The sequence below is a fragment of the Eptesicus fuscus genome, chromosome 7, assembly GCF_027574615.1.
Source record: "Eptesicus fuscus isolate TK198812 chromosome 7, DD_ASM_mEF_20220401, whole genome shotgun sequence".
In the NCBI taxonomy this organism is placed as follows: Eukaryota; Metazoa; Chordata; class Mammalia; order Chiroptera; family Vespertilionidae; genus Eptesicus; species Eptesicus fuscus.
The window spans coordinates 43,105,846-43,126,696 of record NC_072479.1 but is presented as its reverse complement, the minus strand read 5'-3'; the positions used below and the strand labels follow the sequence as shown (position 1 = coordinate 43,126,696).

General features: G+C 45.1%; 1 protein-coding gene across 1 annotated transcript in view; it reads right to left on the bottom strand.

Annotated features, from left to right (window-relative positions):
• The window catches only part of CPM (carboxypeptidase M), an 83,807-nt gene extending 65,428 nt beyond the window's left edge, over nucleotides 1-18,379 (bottom strand). The window contains exons 1-2 of the mRNA XM_008148783.3: nucleotides 18,363-18,379; nucleotides 17,878-18,040 (exon numbers count right to left, since the gene is read on the bottom strand). Of these exons, the coding sequence (XP_008147005.2) occupies nucleotides 17,878-18,037 (160 nt within the window). The 5' untranslated portion in view covers nucleotides 18,038-18,040; nucleotides 18,363-18,379. The remainder of the gene's footprint in view (nucleotides 1-17,877; nucleotides 18,041-18,362) is intronic.
• Between the last annotated feature and the right edge of the window lie 2,472 nt (nucleotides 18,380-20,851).

Sequence of the window (20,851 nt, the reverse complement as noted above, 5' to 3'; positions counted from 1 at the left end):
CAGCCTTGGAGAACTCTGCACTGCCAACACTAGAGTTGGCTTCCCCGGGGGGAGGCACAGCTGGAGAGAAACGTGCATCTGAGGGATCCTCACCGAGGGAGAAGCCTATGCTGACTTTTCTCATCTTTGCCTACATATAAGGTGCCCCCCCCAAAAAAAAATGTATACACACTTTAACAGCTGATAACTCATCTAATGTTCACTCCTTTTCAGGTTTAACTGATTTGAAATAATGGGTGAAGCCAGACTAAGCTTCAAACAAAGAAAATTTACCCTAACGTGCCACTAGACATTTTTTTATGGGGATATATAAAGAGAGAAAGTTTATGGCACAAAACTGGCAACAGTCGACGAATTGAGGGTGCACAAATACCAAACAAAATGATTCTTGATGTTTGTGATTCCGCTGCTTTGAGTTATCAGCAGTGCCTGGACCAGAACGGTGATCAGTTTGAAAACAGGCATTGACACACACACAAAATTATTCATTTCTGTAGAATCTTTTAAACTTTGAAAATGAACTGTATATCACGGAAGCATGGAACAGACTGTAGAATCTCAGAGGGAAGGCGGGGGGGAGGGTGGGGAGGGTGGGTAGGAATTAATCAACCAAAGACCTTGTATGCATATATGCATAATCCATGGACACTGACTATATAGGGTGGTGAAGGTCTGGGACGGGGGGCAGGGCGGGCTGGAGGGGATCAATGGGGAAAAAGGGGACATATGTAATACTTTCAACAATAAAAAATTATTTAAAAAAAAGAATTTAAAAAAAGAAAAAAACCCAGATAATGAGCTGTATGTCAATAAACAACGACTTTATAATCATTCATTCAAAGTGCATATACATTTTTGGGAACACCCTGTATATGTCATTATCCTGCTGTTCCTGCACGGCATCCTTTGCTTAGTAACTCTCAGCTGGGAGTGTGACTTTATGCTGAGTCATTAGTCCCTCTGGCAGCTCCCTCGGGGGTGGTGATGGGACCCTGAAACAGCCTCCTTCTTGAACTGTGGCCCTTCCTTGATGACTGTGATACCACTGTTCCCTCCTGCCTCCTTGCTGACTTCCTTTCAACCCCCTTGGCTGGCTTCTGGCTCTACCAGCCTCTAAATGACATAAGGTCCTGCAGCTCTAATTCTGGCCTTTCCTCTCCACGCTCTAGACTATTTTATTAGTCCCATGGCTTTCAATATCATCTATATGTTGGTGATTCTCAATTTTACTTCTACAGCCCAACCTCTCCCCCAAACTCCACACACATACCCACTGTCCATTGTTTGAGATAAGGATTTCAAACTTATAAAAAACTGTCTAAATCAGAGCTCTTGATTTGACTCCAAGCGCGTTCTCTCCTAGTTTTTCCCATCTGGGTAAGTAAAACCTCATACTCTCAGTTGCCCACGCATGAATCCTAAAGGTCATCCTGGCTTTTCAATTTTTTCCTGCCCACCCACCTTCCAATCTGTTCCCTCCCCCCAGCACCTCTCCCCTGCTCAGTGGGCTTCCCCTCCCCCCTCCCTCCAGCACCTCTCCCCTGCTCAGTGGGCTTCCCCTCTCCCCCTCCACCTGGCACCTCTCCCCTGCTCAGTGGGCTTCGGCCCCTCTGCTCTCCTTTCCACAGAGCCCAGCACACCTTTTACCTTCGGGCCTCTGTGCTCACCGCCCGCCTCTCCACTTTGAACCAGTGGATGCTGTAGAGCCTGACAACACATTTCGTACACTTAGAAGCACATGTTCTTAAAACTCAAAAATGACCAAACCCGATGAAATGTTTGTTAAGGCTAGAATGAGGTGTTTTCCCAACTTATCTTTCTGTTTCTTCACAAACAGAAAGGAACTTACCAGTAACAAATGATAGACCAACTAGGCTTATCTCTAGTACAGTAAGATTATCCCTCTGAGTTCCCAAGGGTAACAGAAAAAAAAAAGTGTTCCCTAGTGGAGCAACCTTTATCTGAAATTTAACCCCATGTGCACCTGGTATTATTATTAAGGTATAAATTAATTTCTCTAAATAAAACAAATGGCAAAGCTCCTGTGGAATTACCACATGTTAAAATGACCTGTGCTCCCATGTCCCCAGGTCTCTACACTTTCACAAGAGTGAATACCCCACATACACATTAAAAGAATTTTAAAAATATATATATTTTATTGATTTTTTTTTTTACAGAGAGGAAGGGAGAGAGAGGGATAGAGAGTTAGAAACGTTGATGAGAGAGAAACATCGATCAGCTGCCTCCTGCACACCTCCTACTGAGGATGTGCCCGCAACCAAGGTACATGCCCTTGACCGGAATCAAACCTGTGACCTTTCAGTACTCAGGCTGACGCTCTATCCACTGAGCCAAACCAGTTAGGGCCACATTAAAAGAATTTTATTGGTTGGGCTCAACCAAGTTACCAACAATGGCAAGAGAGTGAATACTTAATAGGGCCTAGAAGTTAAGATACCTTCAACAGTTTATCTACATGTGTCTTTTCAAACCTGTCTTTCTGAACCACTCACAGCAAGAATCCTATATAATAAAGAGGTAATATGCAAATTGACCATCATACCCTCACAAAGATGGCTGCCTACGACTAGGCTTGCAGAGGGGTTAGTGAGGGACGATCAAACGACTGAACAGCAGGCTGCGTGGGGTGTCCAGGCCTGTGGGGGGTGGGGGGAGTTGGGGGCAACCAGGCCAGCAAGGGGGGGGGGCAGTTGGGTGTGATTAGGCCGGCAGGGGGGCAGTGAGGGGCGACTAGGCTGGTGGGGGGGCAGTTGGGGGCAACCAGGCCGGCAGGGGGGCAGTTAGGAGCAACCAGGCTGGCAGGGAGGGGGCAGCTGGGGGTGACCTGGCCGGCAGCAGGGGGCAGTAAGTGGTGACCAGGCCGGCAGGGGGGACAGTTAGGGGTGACCTGGCCAGTGAGGGCAGGGTGCAGTTGGCGGGTGACCAGGTCGGCAGGAGGGACAGTTGGGGGCGATTAGGCTGGCAGGGGGGCAGTGAGGGGCAATTAGGTCAGCGGGGGGAGGGGGGGCCGTTGGGGGTGACCAGGCCAGTGGGTGGGGGCAGTTCGGGGCAACCAGGTTGGCAGAGAGGGGCAGTTGGGGGCAACCAAGCCAGCATGCAGAGACAGTGAGGGGAGATCAGGCCAGCATTGGGGGGCGGGGGGCAGTTGGGGGTGACCAGGCAGGCAGGCAGGTGAGCGATTAGGAGCCAGTGGTCCAGGATTGTGAGAGGGATGTCCGACTGCCGATTTAGGCCCGATCCCCGGAATCGGGCCTAAACCGGCAGTCGGACATCTCCCAAGGGGTTCCAGATTGGAGAGGGTGCAGGCTGTGCTGAGGGATTCCCCCCCCTCCCTGTGCACGAATTTTGTGCACTGGGCCTCTAGTTATTAAATAAGCCGACTGCCTTCATCTTAAACCTGTACAACATTCCTGAGTATGTAGAGGGGAAAAAAAAAAACACCTTAAAATTGAGGGGTTTCAGATCTCTGTTTAACTTTTTTTGGGGGAAAGTCTTCATCGCATGAAGAAAGAGAAAGGCTTCTCTCTTTTAACATTCTCCAAATAAAATTATTTGGAGAATTATTCTTGTGCTGTTCAAATGGAACCAGGGATATTTACTTAAACTCTGCTTAATGGAGGTGTGTGTATATTCTGTATTTACTCTCTCTTCCTTAGCTACATGTTTGGTTAGGTTTGGAGGGCTGAGGGGAGGGAGGAAAGAACCACTTCAGACCTGTCAGTGAATAGCTGGATGAGGCCCTTTCCTGCCTGAGACGCACCAACTTCCCTGCCACCTCCTCCTCCATCCCAGGAACATACCTGAAGCTGTGGCATAATGAGTTCTCCATGTCGACCACTCCAAAGTTATCATATTACTGACCATAAAATAGTTGTAGCCAAAAAAGTTTACATTGCCAAAAAACAGGTTCATTTTCTTGAGAGACTGAAGTACTTACTATATACGATATGTGTCACTATGTGAAGTTATATAAAGTTACATATAGCATATGTAACTACACGGAGTGGCCAGATTATTATGATCTCTGAACGCATATTAATCTGGCCACTCAGTGTATTTGTATCTCAAATGGGTACCAAAAGTCTTCTAGACTTTTGCTGGAGATCAACCACCTATTTGCCCGGAGCTTTCTATCAGCCAGTGAAAAGGGGAAAACTGATCAGGTGCACGATTTATAGTATCTTTGATATCAAATAAATGAGGTACTCAAGGGAAGTACACTGAGTGGCCAGATGATTATGTATTCAGAGATCGTAATAATCTGGCCACTCAGTGTATGTAGAAGTATATATATAAATATACATCCTATACAGTATACTTATACAATATAACATATTATATACTACTAGAGGCTTGGTGCATGGATTCGCGCACTGGTGGAGTCCCTCAGCCTGGCCTGTGCCGTCTCGCAATCCGGGACCCCTTGGGGGATGTCAGACTGCCGGTTTCGGACAGATCCCGCAGGTCAGGCTGCACCGCCGCAGCTGCACTTGCCGGCCGTGAGCCCGGTGTCTGGTGCCCATTGGTCAGCTGAGCGGTGCTCCCGCTGTGGGAGTGCACTGACCACCAGGGGGCAGCTCCTGCATTGAGCATATGCCCCCTGGTGGTCAGTGCACATCATAGCGACTGGTCGACCAGTCATTTGGTCGCTTAGGCTTTTATATATATAGATACTGTATAAAAGTATATTTACATTCATGTTTCACTTGCCACATACAGAAAGCCTCTTCAGCTTTGACCCGTAGAGTGTGTGTCACATATAAGCACATATTGGCCTTGGACACAAAGATGGGCAAAGCCTGGTCCGGGCTCTCCAGGTGCAATGTATAGATGGAAGATGCTCGTATAGATGGAAGATGCTCGGGAAGAGGAGCGCGGGATTCTAACTCTGCCCAGAGGACTAGGACAAGGCTTTCAGGAGGAGGTACCATCCTATATAATAAAAGGCTAATATGCAAATCGACTGAATGGCAGAACAACCGGTTGCTATGATGCTCACAGACCACGAGGGGGCAAACCTCAATGCAGGAGCTGCCCCGTGGTGGTCTGTGTGCTCCCACAGGGCGAGCGCAGCGGCAGTGGCGGGGGCCTCTCCCGCCTCCATGGCAGTGCTAAGGATGTTCGACTGCCGGCTTAGGCCCATTCCCCATGGGGAGAGGGCCTAAGCCGTCAGTCGGATATCCCCCGAGGGCTCCTGTACTGCAAGAGGGCCCAGGCCGGGCTGAGGCTCCCCCTCCCCCGCAGTGCATAATTTTTGTGCACCAGGCCTCTAGTTTACAAATAAGCCTTCACATCCACACCTGCTCTAAAAATGTGACATCATGCTAAGTTTCACCTGCTGTATTCGTAATACACCTGTGCACTTTGTCAGAAAGGAGTCTTAGGTATGCATTTGGGTAACTGTCCGTTCCTGTGACTTAGCTATGCTTCATAATGGGGGTCTAGTTTCCTCAGAGAGATTCCTGACAGAGAAAAGTAAAAAACTGGGAAAGCAACTAATTGAAAGCTCGTTGTTTAAACAAATAGAAGAGTTACTTAGATGGTTTCATCTGGTGAACTCTGTGATAGGGTAAACCCTCCAAATATGTGAGTGCTGTTGTTAATGCCTCCATACCCACCAAAAAGGCCGTTATCTTTAGCTCTGGGTAAATTCATGATAAGTGTGTGGGGCCAGTTTGAAGGCAACGTGTTTGAAGTCAGCCGCACTTTTCCTGACGCAGTGAAGACTAAGCCCTCCGGTGTGAAGTTATGCATGGTCACAGACTAGAAATTTTGTACTTTAATTTAAACACCTGACATGCAGAGATAAGAAACATTTTGAATGTGCAATGCATGTCTGTTTTATTTTAACACATACTCAAATGAGGACTTACAAACCTCTCAGTAAACTGCTATACTGTATGCCATCGAACTGCTAAGAAGTTAGGAAGCATATCAATTGTTTCAAATCACTGGATAGGAAGATTTCATTTAATCCCCTCCCCCTCACCCAAAAGCATGTTGGTATTTAATATAATATTTAAAAAAAATTTTACTTTAAAATTCTTTTTATACTTTCTTGCTTTGTACTCTTAGAGAAAGGGAAATTCTAACTATGCAAACGAAAAGAAGGAAACAGAGCTAATGGCGGTTATCATCTCTCAACTCCAGACCCTGCCGTCACCACTGTTACCTCCAGACACACATATTCGCTGATTAAGAACAGAAACCAAACACCTTTGGATGCTGCTACATAAATGTGCAGTGAGTCCCGACCAGCTCTCTCTCTGTGATTGTGGACTAGCAGTTCCTAACCTATCAGTCTATGTCCAATATTTTACAACTCTCCCTTCACCATGCTGGCATTAAGTGCATAGAAAATATAACATATTTATGTACATAATTTTGAAAAAAAATCAATTTAGTGTTCAAACTGTATATAAAGGAGAAATAAAAGGAAGGCAACTTATAATAAAATATGATATCAGTATGCAAAAATTTGGGCATGGTCCAGTAGACACGATGAAAAAATCAGATGCTCTGCATATAAACATAACCAATGGATACAGACACTAGGGGGGTGAGGGCATGTGCTGGGGGGTGGGGGAAAGATTGGGGGTGGGGGAAGCCGGGGGGAGGTCAATGGGGGGAAAAGGAGACATATGTACTACTATTTGTAATACTTTAAACAATAAAGAAAGAGAAAGGGGCACTAGATTAAAAGTAAAAAAAAAAAAAAAAATCAGATGCTCATATCTATACAATTCTCCCTCAGTATCATGGGTGACTGGTTCCAGGACCCCCGAGGATAACAAAATCCGAGGATTCTCAAGCCCCTTATATAACATGGCTTAATATTTGCATATAACCTACACATTCTCCTAAATACCGTATTTTCCGGCGTATAAGACGACTGGGCGTATAAGATTTTCCTGGGTTAAAAAGTCGTCTTATACGCCGGAAAATACGGTAAGCTTTCTTACCACTTTTCTGCATAATTATTAGTTTGAGATTTAGCACATCTCAAGATTACTTATAATACTTAATACAATATGGATGCTATGTAAATAGTTGTTATGGGATATTGTTTAAGGAATAATGACAAGAAAACAAAAGTCTGTATATGTTCAGTACAGATGCAGACATGGGAGGCCTAACTGTATGGTACACATCAGCAACAATGTAACTCCCACCCCCACCCCCACCCCCGGATATTTTTGCTCTGCAGTTGGTTGAATCCAGGAATGCAGAACCCGCGGATAAGGAGGGCTGACTATACCCGAGAATCACGGTGAATGCATCTACTCCAAATGCAGACTAATTCAGCGGTGTGGTCACTGGTGTCAGCATTTCATGAATGTGAAATACCTCTCAGTCAAGTTCAGAGAAAAACAAAACCCAAAATTTTCCTTTTTATCTAGTTACATTCCTGAAAAGTTTAGTATGTATTAAGATTGTGGGGGTGGGAGGGAAAGTATTTTGTGTTTGTACATAAAACAGAGTATGGTGTTTTTTGTTTTTAAATATATTTTATTGATTTTTTACAGAGAGGAAGGGAGAGGGATAGAGAGTTAGAAACATGGATGGGAGAGAAACATCCATCAGCTGCCTCCTGCACACCCCCCATTGGGGATGTGCCTACAATCAAGGTACATGCTCTTGACCAGAATCGAACCTGGGTCCTTTCAGTCCGCAGGCCGACGCTCTATCCACTGAGCCAAACCAGTTAGGGCCAGAGTATGGCTTTAAGCTCAGATCATTGTAAGCTGGTCTTTCCTCTATGGAGGGCATTCGAAAATGTTGGGGGCAATTTTTCACTATGCATGACTATTCTGTGCTTTGCTAGCAAGATCAGGAGGCTACATCAAGGAATGAAGCCCCTACTCATGTGGCCTAAACCTCCTCAATTCCCAAAAGTCCCTCTAGGGGGGGCTACTGCTCTTAATGAGAACCACTGTTTTCAGAAGAAGGCAGTTTGGTGGATGGGTGTTCTGTCTGTCCTGTAGGTGTGTAAACCAGAATCTCTGCCTTCTGTCTCACAATCCAAGAGTTTTGCATTTAGGAAAAAATTAGGTTTATACAAAAAAAAAAAAAAAGGAATTCAAACTGCTTTGGATGAAACCATGAATACCAAAAAGGGTTCGAGAAAGTCCACAGATCACTCACAAAAAACAAAAACAAGCCCTAGCTGGTTTCGCTCAGAGTGTTGGCCTGTGGACTGAAGGGTCCCAGGTTCGATTCTGTCCAAGGGCACATGCCTGGGTTGCGGGCTCAATCCCCAGTAGGCAGCATGCAGAAGGCAGCCGATCAATAATTCTCTCTCATCATTGATGTTTCTGTCTCTCCCTCTCACTTCCTTTCTGAAACCAATAAAAATATATTTAAAAACAAAGCACAAATATTTAATATAGGCTTTTGCTTGGATGATAGAGGATACTTATCAACTTTTTTCAGAATCACAGGGGTTAGGGGCAAGATGTGTAGAAGAGGGTAGGCAACAAGAACAGAAAAAGATAACTGGAGAAACTTTTCTCTCCAGCAAAGAGATTTAAGGGTTTATTCACTATTCACACAAGACAAGCTAGTTCCAATCACCCCCTCTGTCATTTACAAACTATGAACAATTCATTTTACCTCAATTCTTCACATGTAAATATGGGGGTAATGATGGTATTCCATACTATTGTGAACATGATTAAGTGAAACATATATGTAAAGTGCCAGGCAAATAATAAAATCACTTGATGTTGGCTGTCATTATATTTTTTGAAGTTTCAAATGCCGACTATTTCTGTTCAGATATATTTGAGATTTGAAATAAAAATGGCCCTAACCAGTTTGGCTCAGTGGATAGAACGCTGGCCTGTGGACTGAAGGATCAAGGGCAGGCTCCTTCCCGGTCCGGGTCCCGGTCAGGGCGCGTGCAGGAAGCAATCAATATGTTTCTCTCACATCAATATTTCTCTCTGTCTTTCCCTCTCTCTTCCTCTCTCTCTAAAAATCAATGGAAAAAATATCCTTGGGTGAGGATTTAAAAAAAATGCTTACTAGGTATAAGCACAGAAGATATTCTGTCTCAATTTTCTCTTTTAAATTATACTACAAATAGGGTAAATCTAAATAATTTCCTTATAAGAAAACAAAAAGAACAGTGTCTTTAAAAAAACACACCTGAATACAGGTAATTATAAAACAAGGCCAATATTCAAAAAGATGTTTCAGGGGGAAAAACTTGCATTTCAAGTTAAAGAAGGGGAAAGACTTGCTAAATCAGTGTAACTTTAAGTCACAAACATGTGTATTACAGCTGCAATTCCTAGATTTTAGTGGTTTTCTTGATATTCATTCCTCAATAGGTCCCCATCTTTTACATCACAAAGAGCATTTTATACAGGATCTCAAGCAAACTGGCTTTATGACCACACTTGAGAAATGAGGATCACAGAAAATTTAAGTGTTGTGGCAAAATTTAACATACAATGTTTTGTATTCTGTGCCCCACCTCCCAGAACAAATTGCCAGCCAAAATCTACACAGCTGAGGGCAGTAGACAATGAGAGATAAGTGTATGTGAACACAGTACGTGCCTCTTAGGGGCAGGAATCTAAGCCAAATCTCGGGAGACTTTTGAGCATCTGAAATTGTATTAAGATTCCTGGCAGAGGAATTAAATAAATATCTGTTAAATGAATATATGAAGGTGAGAGCACTTGGGGAGGAAAGCATGAGAAATAAATTCTTCCTTATATATTAAACACAATGAAAAATTGATAGTACAGTAATCTATCATGGTCATCATCATCATCATCATTGCCTCAGCACAAGATCTATCCTCTTAGCAAAATTGTTAAGTATACACTATGTTGTACAGTAGACCTCTAAGATGTATTCATCTTGTATAACCAAAACTTTGTACCCTTTGACAAATACTACAGTAATCTTTCAAACCATTAAGGCCAGTATTGATTTATGAATGGTATAAGATTTAGAGTTGTTTTTTTCTTAGCATACATTTCTCGTGAGATTATAAATCAATACAATCCTTTTGGAAGGCAATTTGGTTACATGTATCAAATACATAAAACTGCTTAAGACCCAGTAATTTCCTTTTTGGAAATGTATCCCTAATAGCAGCTAATGTATCCCTAACAGTAGCTCTTATGTAGTGCTTATTATGTGCCAGGAGTTATTCTAACAACCCAGGGTCACATTGCCTACAAAGAATCTAGAATTTGCTCTCTTAGCTACAAAGATGTTCACTATGGCATCGCTTATAACAGGAAAAGTTTAGAAGCAAACTAAATGTCCATCAGTGGGGTATGAGTTAAATAAACAATAGTACATCTATCAATAGGACACAAAGCAGGTATTAAAAATCAAGTTTTCGCCCGGTGTGGCTCCATGGTTGAGCATCGACCTGTGAACCAGGAGGTCACAGTTCAATTCCCATTCAGGGCACATGCACAGGTTGCGGGCTCAGTCCCCAGTAGGGGGCATGCAGGAGGCAGCCAATCAATGATTCTCTCTCATCACTGATGTTTCTATCTCTCTCCCTCTCTGAAATCAATAAAAACATATTTAAAAAAAAGGTGTTTCCATCTCTTTCTCCCTCTCTCTTCTTCTCCCTCTCCCTCCCTCTCTGAAATCAATAAAAAATAAATATATTTTTTAAAATGAAGTTTTCTACATAACGTTTTCATGGACAAACAAGATTTGTGGCTCAGTGGAAGAGGGGAAGGCTCGCGTTATCTTTGGATGATGAGATTTTAATTTTCTTTTTGGTGCTTTGTTGTATCTTCCAAATTTTCTAAGTGAACTTGAATTTTTGTACCCAGAAAAATATTACTAAGAAATTTCTCTCGCCCTAGCTGGTTTGGCTCAGCGGATAGAGTGTCAGCCTGTGCACTGAAGGGTCCTGGGTTCAATTCTGGTCAAGGGCAAATGCCCGGGTTGCGAGCTCGATCCCCAGTAGGGAGTGTGCAGGAGGCAGCTGATCAAGATTCTCTCTCATCACTGATGTTTCTATCTCTCTCTCCCTCTCCCTTCCTCTCTGAAATCAATAAAAATATATTTTAAAAGAAATTTCTGTCTAGATCAGCACAGCCCATCAAAATACAGTTACATATGTAATTTAAAATGCTCTAGTAACCATAACCACATTAACACAGGTGAAAAGAAACCAATGAAATTAATTTTAAGTGTTTCTTATTTAAACCACAGATTAAAATATTATCATTTCAATATTTAATCTATATAACCTATTAGTGGAGTAATTTGCTTTTTTTTTTAATTTCTTTATTGATTAAGGTGTCACATATTTGTGTAATTTGCTTTTTTGTATTAAGTCTTCAAGGTGACTTTAGAGCAGTGGTTGGCAAACTGCGGCTCTCGAGCCACATGTGGCTCTTTGGCCCCTTGAGATTTTAGCAAAGGCCAGCTTAGGAGAACCCTAATTAAGTTAATAACAATGTACCTACCTATATAGTTTAAGTTTAAAAAATTTGGCTCTCAAAAGAAATTTCAATCGTTGTACTGTTGATATTTGGCTCTGTTGACTAATGAGTTTGCCGACCACTGAGTGAACCTGAGTCTGAACCCTCCTCTAACACTTGTCAGCTGTGTAATTTTCAGCACGTTAACTTCTCTGTGTCTCATTTGACTTGTTCTATAAATGAGGATAAGGCCTACTTTGAGTTGTTGAGACTGAAATAATGTATTAAAATAAAATACCTAATACATAGAAAACACTTGATAACAGATTTTTATTATTACCCCTTGGCCTTTGCAACCTTCCTTAATCAAGTAAAAGCTCCTAGAACTAATTTGGGGGAAGAACCAAGCAGTGGGAACCCACAATAAATACATTTGCATTTTAAAGCAAGCTACCTGATGGCAAGGAACAAATGGCTCACATCTTTGCTTGCTTCGCACAGTATCTGCCCACAAATATTTATACAGTATCTGCCCAGCAAATATTCATTACATAAACATAGGTTACAGAATATGTACCAGGTATCCTGCTACACAAGGGGCGTTAGGAATTCTTAAAAAGGAATGGAGGAGAAGTTTCCTTAACTGAATGGAGGGATGAACCAATGACCATTGTAATTTTACTGATTTTTTTCAACTCAGTCGTTAGGTTGTTTTGCTTGTTTGTTTTGAGTTGCTTCTCTTGTTTCATGTAAATTTTTTTTTACTATGGCATTAGGTAGTGGGGTTTCTCCAAAAGATTCAACTGAAATATGGTCAGTCTACTATGTCTGAATCTAGGTGAAGGGTATACGTGCATTCAACTTTTGAGTGGTTTTCAAACACTTCAAAATTAACCCTTTGCACTCGCTTGCTTTTTTCTCGATTCCTTTATTCTACTCGGGATTTAATTTTTTAAATACCCCAGATTTTACAAAGTGCGGCAGTAGAATAAAAAACTGGAGTTTCTTTTCATACAAACTTATTTATTTGGATTTTCTTATATTTCAAATTATTGATACATTCAAAGAGTATAAAAAGAGCTGCTACCGATGCTAACCGTGTCGAGTCACACTCGACATCTGAGTGCAAAAGGTTAAAAACTGAAAAAAATAATCAAATATAACAGAAGTAAATTATCATGACATGCATCAATGGTTTTATAACATCACTGTTTATAAAAAAAGATCAGGAACTATACTGATGCCCCAAAGAAGTGAATGACTAAGAAAATCCAGATAATCCTATCTAATAAAAGAGTAATATGCAAATTGACCATCACTCCAACACACAAGATGGCTGCCCCCATGTGGTCAAAGATGGCTGCCTTCATGTGGACACAAGATGGCCACCACAAGATGGCCGGCAGGGGAAGGCAGTTGTGGGTGATCAGGCCAGCAAGGGAGGGCAGTTGGGGGGACCAGGCCTGCAGGGGAGGGCAGATGGGGGGGACCCAGGCCTGCAGGGGCGGGCAGTTGGGGGCCACCAGGCCTGCAGTGGAGGGAAGTTGGGGGTGACCAGGCCTGCAGGGGAGGGCAGTTGTGGGTGACCAGGCCTGCAGAAGAGGGCAGTTGGGGGGAACAAGGCCTGCAGAAGAGGGCAGTTGTGGGGGACCAGGCCTGCAGGGGAGGGCAGTTTGGGGGTGACCAGGCCTGCAGGGGAGGGCAGTTAGGGGTGACCAGACCTGCAGGGGAGGGCAGTTGAGGGCATCTAGGCTGGCAGGAGAGGGCAGTTTGTGGTGACCAGGCTGGCAAGGGAGGGTAGTTAGGGGTGACCGGGCCAGCAGGGGAGGGTAGTTGGGGTTGACCAGGCCTGCAGGGGAGGACAGTTAGGGGTGACCAGGCCGGCAGGGGAGGGCAGTTAGGGGCTATTGGGCCAGCAGGGGAGCAGTTAGGTGTTGATCAGGCTGTCAGGGGAGTGGTTAAGAAGTGATTAGGCTGGCAGGCAGAAGTGGTTAGGAGCAATCAGGCAGGCAAGCGGTTGGGAGCCAGCAGTCCTGGATTGTGAGAGGGATGTCCGACTGACTGTTTAGGCCCGATCCCATTGGGCAGTCGGACATCCCTTGAGGGGTCCCAGATTGGAGAGGGTACAGGCTGGGCTGAGGGACACCCCCCCACACACACTTCTGTGCACGAATTTCGTGCACCAGGCCTCTAGTCAAATGTATAAAATACTATATAGCAACCAATTCACATCTGCAGATTTTGTCAGTTCATAAAAATATGCCATGAGCCCTCACTGGTTTGGCTCAATGGATAGAGCATCGGTCTGCGGACTGAAAGGTCCCAGGTTCGATTCTGGTCAAGGGCATGTACCTTGGTTGCAGGCACATCCCTAGTGGGGGGTGTGCAGGAGGCAGCTGATCGATGTTTCTCTCTCATGGATGTTTCTAACTCTCTATCCCTCTCCCTTCCTCTCTGTAAAAAAATCAATAAAATATATATTTTTAAAAATGCAATGAAATAATGAGAATGGGGGGGGGCAGAGTAGAATCCATGATTACAATTAAAATATATAAAATATGCATTTACAAAAATAAAAAAAATGTATTCGGTGAGGTAGGAATATTACTTCCCCTTCTGGGTAGGTTGCACGTGTTCATAATAGAAAAAGAAAAATAAACATCACGTATAATAAATCCTGTTTGCTAAGCAAACTTATCTTGCACTAGAGGGCAGGTTGGCCAGGAGAAATTGCCTATCTAGTGAAGCGTGCCAACAAAGGGGCACTGTCTTTAATGCCCCTACTAACATGCAGAGAGACTGCGGCCACAGACTCCCAGCTACCAGTGTGTAGGTTCACCTGCCACTTGGAATCTAAGAGCAGATTTGGGATTTTTCTCAATCTGAGTGGATTATTCAGAACATACTCAGTACAAACATTTGACCACTAGTGTCAGATTTTCTTTTCACAGGATACCTCCTCAGTCCTTTAACCACAGGGACGCGTGTAACAAACCACCACCACAACAAAAAGCCTGCTGGTCCTGTTTCTGGAGAGACAAGAAGATCTCGGTTCTTCTTGAGGAAAAGATTTCAATCAAGAGACAAAGTGTACAAAAGCAAGCAAGAATTTATTGACCGAAGCAAAAATATACTTAGGAGAGTGAAACAAGGAAGGGCATAGAGGAAGCAACAGGAGAGCCCAGGCTGGGTTGCCTTGGCTCACTGGGAAGTCACAGAACAGGGGGCCTTGGAGACAGGTTCAAGGGGGTTAGCCCTGGATTAGCTGCCGCTCCCCATTGCTCCCCTGGTTGCAAGTAACATAGGGTCCCTTAGAGGATATGTGGGGGGAAGAGGGGGAGGGAATGGCACGGGCATGCTTCTTGGAGGGAGAGTGCCCTGGGACCTTCACTTTTAGGGGTTTTAAAGGCTGAGTGTTGCCTGGGTTTCGGGCTCAATCCCCAGTGGGGGGAGTGCAGGAGGCAGCCAATCAATGATTCTCTCTCACCATTGATGTTTCTATCTCTCCCTCACCCGTCCTCTCTGAAATCAATAAAAATATATATTTTTAAAAATATATTTTATTGATTTTTTACAGAGAGGAAGAGAGAGGGATAAAGAGTTAGAAACATCGATGAGAGAGAAACATCGATTCAGCTGCCTCCTGCACACCCCCCACTGGAGATGTGCCCGCAACCAAGGTACATGCCCCTGACTGGAATCGAACACGGGACCCTTGAGACCGCAGGCCGACGCTCTATCCACTGAGCCAAACCGGTTTCGGCAATAAAAATATTTTTAAAAAATAAATAAATAAAGGCTGAGTGTTTAGGTGAGGTCTTAGGGGCAGATCAATAGAATATTCATCAGCTTTATGCTGATGTACCAAAATGAGATTTATTCCCTTAATTTGTCTGTCCTTGAGTGTGGTTGGAAAATGGCACTAATTGGATTTCTGTTATCTGTCTCCCTGAGTAGGGCTTCCATTGTACTTAAGCTATTTACCCTCTGGTTGGGGAGGAGAAGTGAAAACCATTTACTCTTAAGTGTCCTTGGTTTAAGGAAGATAAGATTTATTAGGTGGCTGCAAACTGCTGTTTAACTAACCTAAGTTTCCCTGTTCTGCTTGTCCTGGAATTTTCCTAGCTTCTTACCATTCTATAATAGTCTATGGTCTGGTATCACGCAGGACAGATCAAAATAGCTGGCTTGCATGAAGAGACTCCCCAGCTTTCAAGAACACTTCGTGCTTGAAAAAATAAGAACTTATAAAATCTAGTACTTAAGCCGGTATTAAAATTAAACAACATCCTTCTCACCTTGTGGTTTAAATGATGACTGAACAATAACTCAAGCCAGTTGTGGTCTATATTTTCTTTATTAATATAATTAGTATTCTTAGATCTTTTAAAATTGTTCCCCTCTAACCTTAAGGGGAAATGATTCCAAAAGGTTGAATACATATGCTGATTCAAGATACAGCTTTCCCATGCATCTAACCTCTATAATTTTGGATTACAGGGCAATATAGAGTAATTCTAGCACCAACTCTTGGCAATGTTGTTTTAAAACAAAGGTACCATTATACACATAAGCCTTGGATTTTTATTTATATTTTGCATTGCACTAGAGTAAATGTATGTAATACTTCTTTAATATAAACCTGGGGGTGGGGGGGAATAAGAATAGGCTCATTAATAGACTCCCAAGGGCTGAAAAGCTCTGAGCTAAAACCCCTTAGGGTTTGAAGATAAAGAATTGAGATCCAAACTGTTGTAGGCAATTAGACAGACATGAGTAGAGCCAGAACAATGAGCTGGGTACAGAAGGTCCCCAGGATGGAAAGCCTCAGGTGCCTAGGGGACAATCACTTGTAGGGTGGGACCTTGCCCCCAGGGTAACTTTTCCTCAGATAGCGAAGATCAGGAGCGTGGACCCTCTGACGTCTTGTCCTTAGAGATACCATCTATGCTTCAGTTGTCAGGTTCAGATAAGCAACAAAAACAGCCAAGTCAGGACCACCTGCATTGAGTCATGACCCCCTGCCCTGGTGCTGGCCAATCAGTGTGGAGACCACAACCTTAAAAGGACACACCTGGAAAACTGCTGAAAATTCTATTAAGATCTTCCCCCTGGGACTTCCCCGAAAATGTCCACCCTTAAAACCTTAGGATGGAGGACCCAGGGCGCTCCCCCTCGGGAGCACACACCTGCCTTTCTGTTCCCTTCCCTTCCCTCTTTAGCTCCTTCACTCCCAAGCTCCCGGGGCCCTTCCTTCAGCTCTATAACTTGATTCCTCAGCCCATTTCTTCTAGGAATTACTGTTTCTACCTCTGTACTTTACCCAATAAATGTTCTCTTACAGTTTGGGTCTTGCTCTGAATTCTTTCCTAGCCAGAACCCAAGTACCGAGGTTGCTGAACCCGGGCTTGGTCTCACCCACCAGTCAGACACCTCACTTTGTAGGTACCAGCACAATAAAAGAGGATTAAGAAGCAATATCCACCGTGGACACAGACGATGGGGTGGGGCGGCGGGGAGGCATGGGAGTGGGCTGGAAGAGGTTAATGAGGGGAAAAGGAGGACCTATGTAATGCTTTCAGCAATGAGGATTAAAAAAGAAGAAGTAATAGCTAATATAACATTATTTGCCTTGCCCCCAAATGTCCAAGCCCTGAAGTACTGATCTCAGAGCCGACCCTGGTTGTAAAACTTACCATCTGGGTGACCTTGGGCAAAATCCTTAATATCTTTATGATTCAACATCCCTGTCTATAGAAATGACAACTACTTAATATAAAGTTATGTATTGATACTTAATGCATAGTTTCTAAATTAAATCAACAAAGCAATTAAACAATAGACGTGAAATCACTGTTAACGTATTTCTTATCCCGCAATTGTCTTATTCAAATGGATAATTATAAAAACAGCCTTTAACAGTACCAGAGCCACTTTTTTTTTTTTTGCATAACTTTAAGCATTTGGACTAATTATGCAAGACATGGAAATCTCACCAACAGAACCGCACTGTTTGAGTTTAAGACAGACCTTTAGACTTGGTACTAACAGTCCGAGTCATATTTAAAGAAGTCAACTAAAGGGGAAACCTGAGATGGACAAACGGGCTTCCTTGGCAGCTTATCTACAAAAGGAACCCAGAGACACCTCCCAGCCAACCGATGCCCGCAAGATCCGAAATGGCACAACACCATCAACTCCTAGGACTGAATGACTTCGAAGGACGGCGGGGACGCTCGGCAAAAACCCAGGTCGTCCTATTGCCACGCCTCGAACAAGATAAAATGACCCAACACACAAAAGCATAAAGCCGCCAACAAGCGAGGCATCGGGGTACCCGCGTGGAGCCCCTCGGAGCAGCTTCGCAGAGAGGGGTCGCGAAGCTCAGGTCTGTGTGACACCGGAAAGCCAGGGTTGGGACGGCGCAGGAGACGGACCCTACCTTTCACAGACTTCCCAATACTGTGTAAGTGAGTGACAGAACTGTAGTTTTGGGCAACATTCTTCAAGAACGTTTCCATCGCTTCCTGGTGGTGGTAGCTGAAATCCAGCGCGGCTACCAAAGGCAGCAGCAGCCCTAGCCAGAGGCGGGCGAAGTCCATGCTCTGGAGACGAACAGAAAGGGTAATCAGGCGGAGACCCGGCTGGGAAGGGGATGGGGCGGGCGGGCGGGGCGCTGGTAGGGACGTTCCCAGCCCGGGCGCTGACGGTCCAGCGTCAGACCTCCCGACACGACCGTTCCCTGCTTCCTAAGGAGGCAAAAGTTGGAAGCAACACCTTCGGGAGTGCGTGCAACCGCAACGCGGGCAGCCTGGGGTGCCTTCCATCCCGCCACCCGCTCCTCCCTCTCCTCCCCGCGTCTCCAGCTGCGGGTCGGCGCCCGGCAGCTGCGGCAGCTGCACCAGCCGCGCGCGCCCTCAGCCTCACCCCGGCACCGCGCACACCTCCACCCGCCCGCGGCCCGGCACGGGGCCGGCGCTTATAGCCCGGCCAGGGGGCGGGCGCACTCGGGACCCGCCCCGGTCTCCTGACTGACGTCCCGCCGGCCCATTCCGGCGCCGCGGGTCCCTCTGAGGCGGGGCCGAGACGCGCCTCCCGGGCTCCTCCGCCTTCTTCGCACCTGGGCGAGCCGGCGCGGGGGCCGGGCTGCGCGGGGGCCGGCTGTGCGGGGAGGCGGCGGTCTCAGGCTTCGCTCTGCTCCAGCTCCCGCCGCTGCTGGGCTCCCGGGCGCTCCGGCGTTCGGTGTCTCCAGCTGCTGCAAGTGTGGAGATGTGACAAGAGCTCGGCCGGCCTCCCGCGCTGGGTTTTGGGGACCGGCGCGCCCCCAGCTCCTCTGGAGCCGCGGGAGGCGCCCCGCGAGCTCGGGGTGCCCGAGCGCCGCACCGGCTCCTGAGCGTCTCTGCGGCCGGAGGGGCTGGGACCGCGCCCCCAGCCGCGCCGGGCTCCTCAGCCGCGTTCTGCAGTCGCGTGGGATTTAAAAAAGGAAAGCATGTGTGTGAAAGTTTTAAATGTCAAGTGTGGAGTCCGGGAAAATTTCCGGCAAGTTACAGTATATGGTGGTTGAGAGTTGACTAAATCTGAGGTCAATTTAAAGCTGAAAATCACAGAGAACAAAGCAGAGCCACTATTTGCAAATCCAGAGCTCCCTGCACTGATACTTCCTAGGTCAATATCCGTTCTCTCTCCCTAAAAGGCTTCCTTCTGGAAGGACTGGGTGGTCTGTGTTTACACTGGGGAGAATGAGGACTCCCCAAAACCTGAGGCAGTTTGGGGGGGGGAGGGGGAGGGAGACCGCGTACACCTGTCACGCATTACCTGTGACCGTAAGGTAATGAGGGACTCGGTGCCAAGGGTCCTATGAATATAAAAAGTTTGAAAACCACTGATTGGCAATAACATTCCTCTTCCACACGTTAAAACTGGTGGTGCCACGGCCTTACCCCATACGAATTGAACAGGATTTCTCTCTATGAGGCCGAAGGAGAGATTTTTTTTAAGTGCCTTGGGTGAAGGAAGACATAGTATTAAAGTAAGTAAAAAGGTCATCAAAATATAAAATGTGCTGGGGAGTGAAAGTATAAAGTCTGGGCTGTGTTCACATTTAAGTTGCTATCAACTTAAAATAGACTGCTGTTACGTACATAGGATGTTATATGTGAAACCCACCGTAACCACAAAGGAAAAACTTGTAGTAAATGCACAAAAGAAAAGGACAAAGTTATAAAAAAATTTTAAAAGTGCCTTTGGTGGACCAAATGTGCCTTCGAGAGTTTGCCTGCCCTTTTTTGGTTGCAGATACTGTTGTAAAACCGGCCTGTGGTTCCCAGGCAGCAGAACAGAAAGGTTTAAGAGCGAAGACTATAGTGTCACACACCTGGATCACTCTGTAAGCTGTTTATTAAGGAAATAATCTAATACCTCTATCCGAATAATTTTCTAAGAGTTGGAAATTTTTAATATATTGTTGAACTTTTTAGTGGATTTTTTTTTTTTTTTATGCAGCAGTTAACTATGCTAGTGGTGACTTCTAAAAGGCCTGAAAAGGTTCTCCTTTCATTGTTCACTGAGTCCTGAAAGGAGGGGCGTGGGGATAGAGGAGAGCAGTTAAATTTAGGCCAAGTTACCATAAGGCCTGGGAAAGGGAACTGACCAGGAACAAAGTGAAGGGTCGCTGATTGGACTTTAGAAATCACGCAGTTGATACAGAAACAGTGGCAGTTCCACGGCTGCCGTTCATGGTTCTGTGACGGGAGACGGGAGATTTTATCAGGACAGGGTGGAGATGGCCGGGGTGGAGATGGCTGGGGTGGTTGTTCCAGAAAGACAGGGGCAAGGTAAAGCTGAAATGACTGCCCTTGGAGTTCACAGTAAGGAGGAAGGGAAGCAAATTCAGGAGCAGTCTATCAGAGAATGGAGGTGGGGAGTACCGAGGATTGAGGGCTGAAGATCTAGACCCTAGCAACTCAGATTGGGGTCCAGGGACAGCACCGGCATCACCTTGGAGCTTGCTGGAAATGCAGACTCTGTCTTTCTTCTGGAAAATGGAGATATTCCTCGTGTCCATGACTTGGTGTTTATGGGTGTAGGGATCTTATAGGGTTGCATACGCTATTTCTTCCTTTCTTATTAAGTTGAGCACGGCCACCTTTTCACTTGAATGATGCGCTAATCACAGCTTCCCTTACGCATATCTGAATTGCCAGCATCGCTGCTCTTGTGCATGGGGCCATTAGTAAGTGAAATAAGGGTTATTTGAACACAAGCACTGAGATACCACAACAGTGGATCTGATAACCAGAAGGCTACCGAATGACTAAAGGATGCATAATGGACAAAGGGATTATTCATGTCCAGGCAGGACAGTTCGAGACTACTCAGAATGGCATGCAATTTAAAACTTATGAATTGTTTATTCC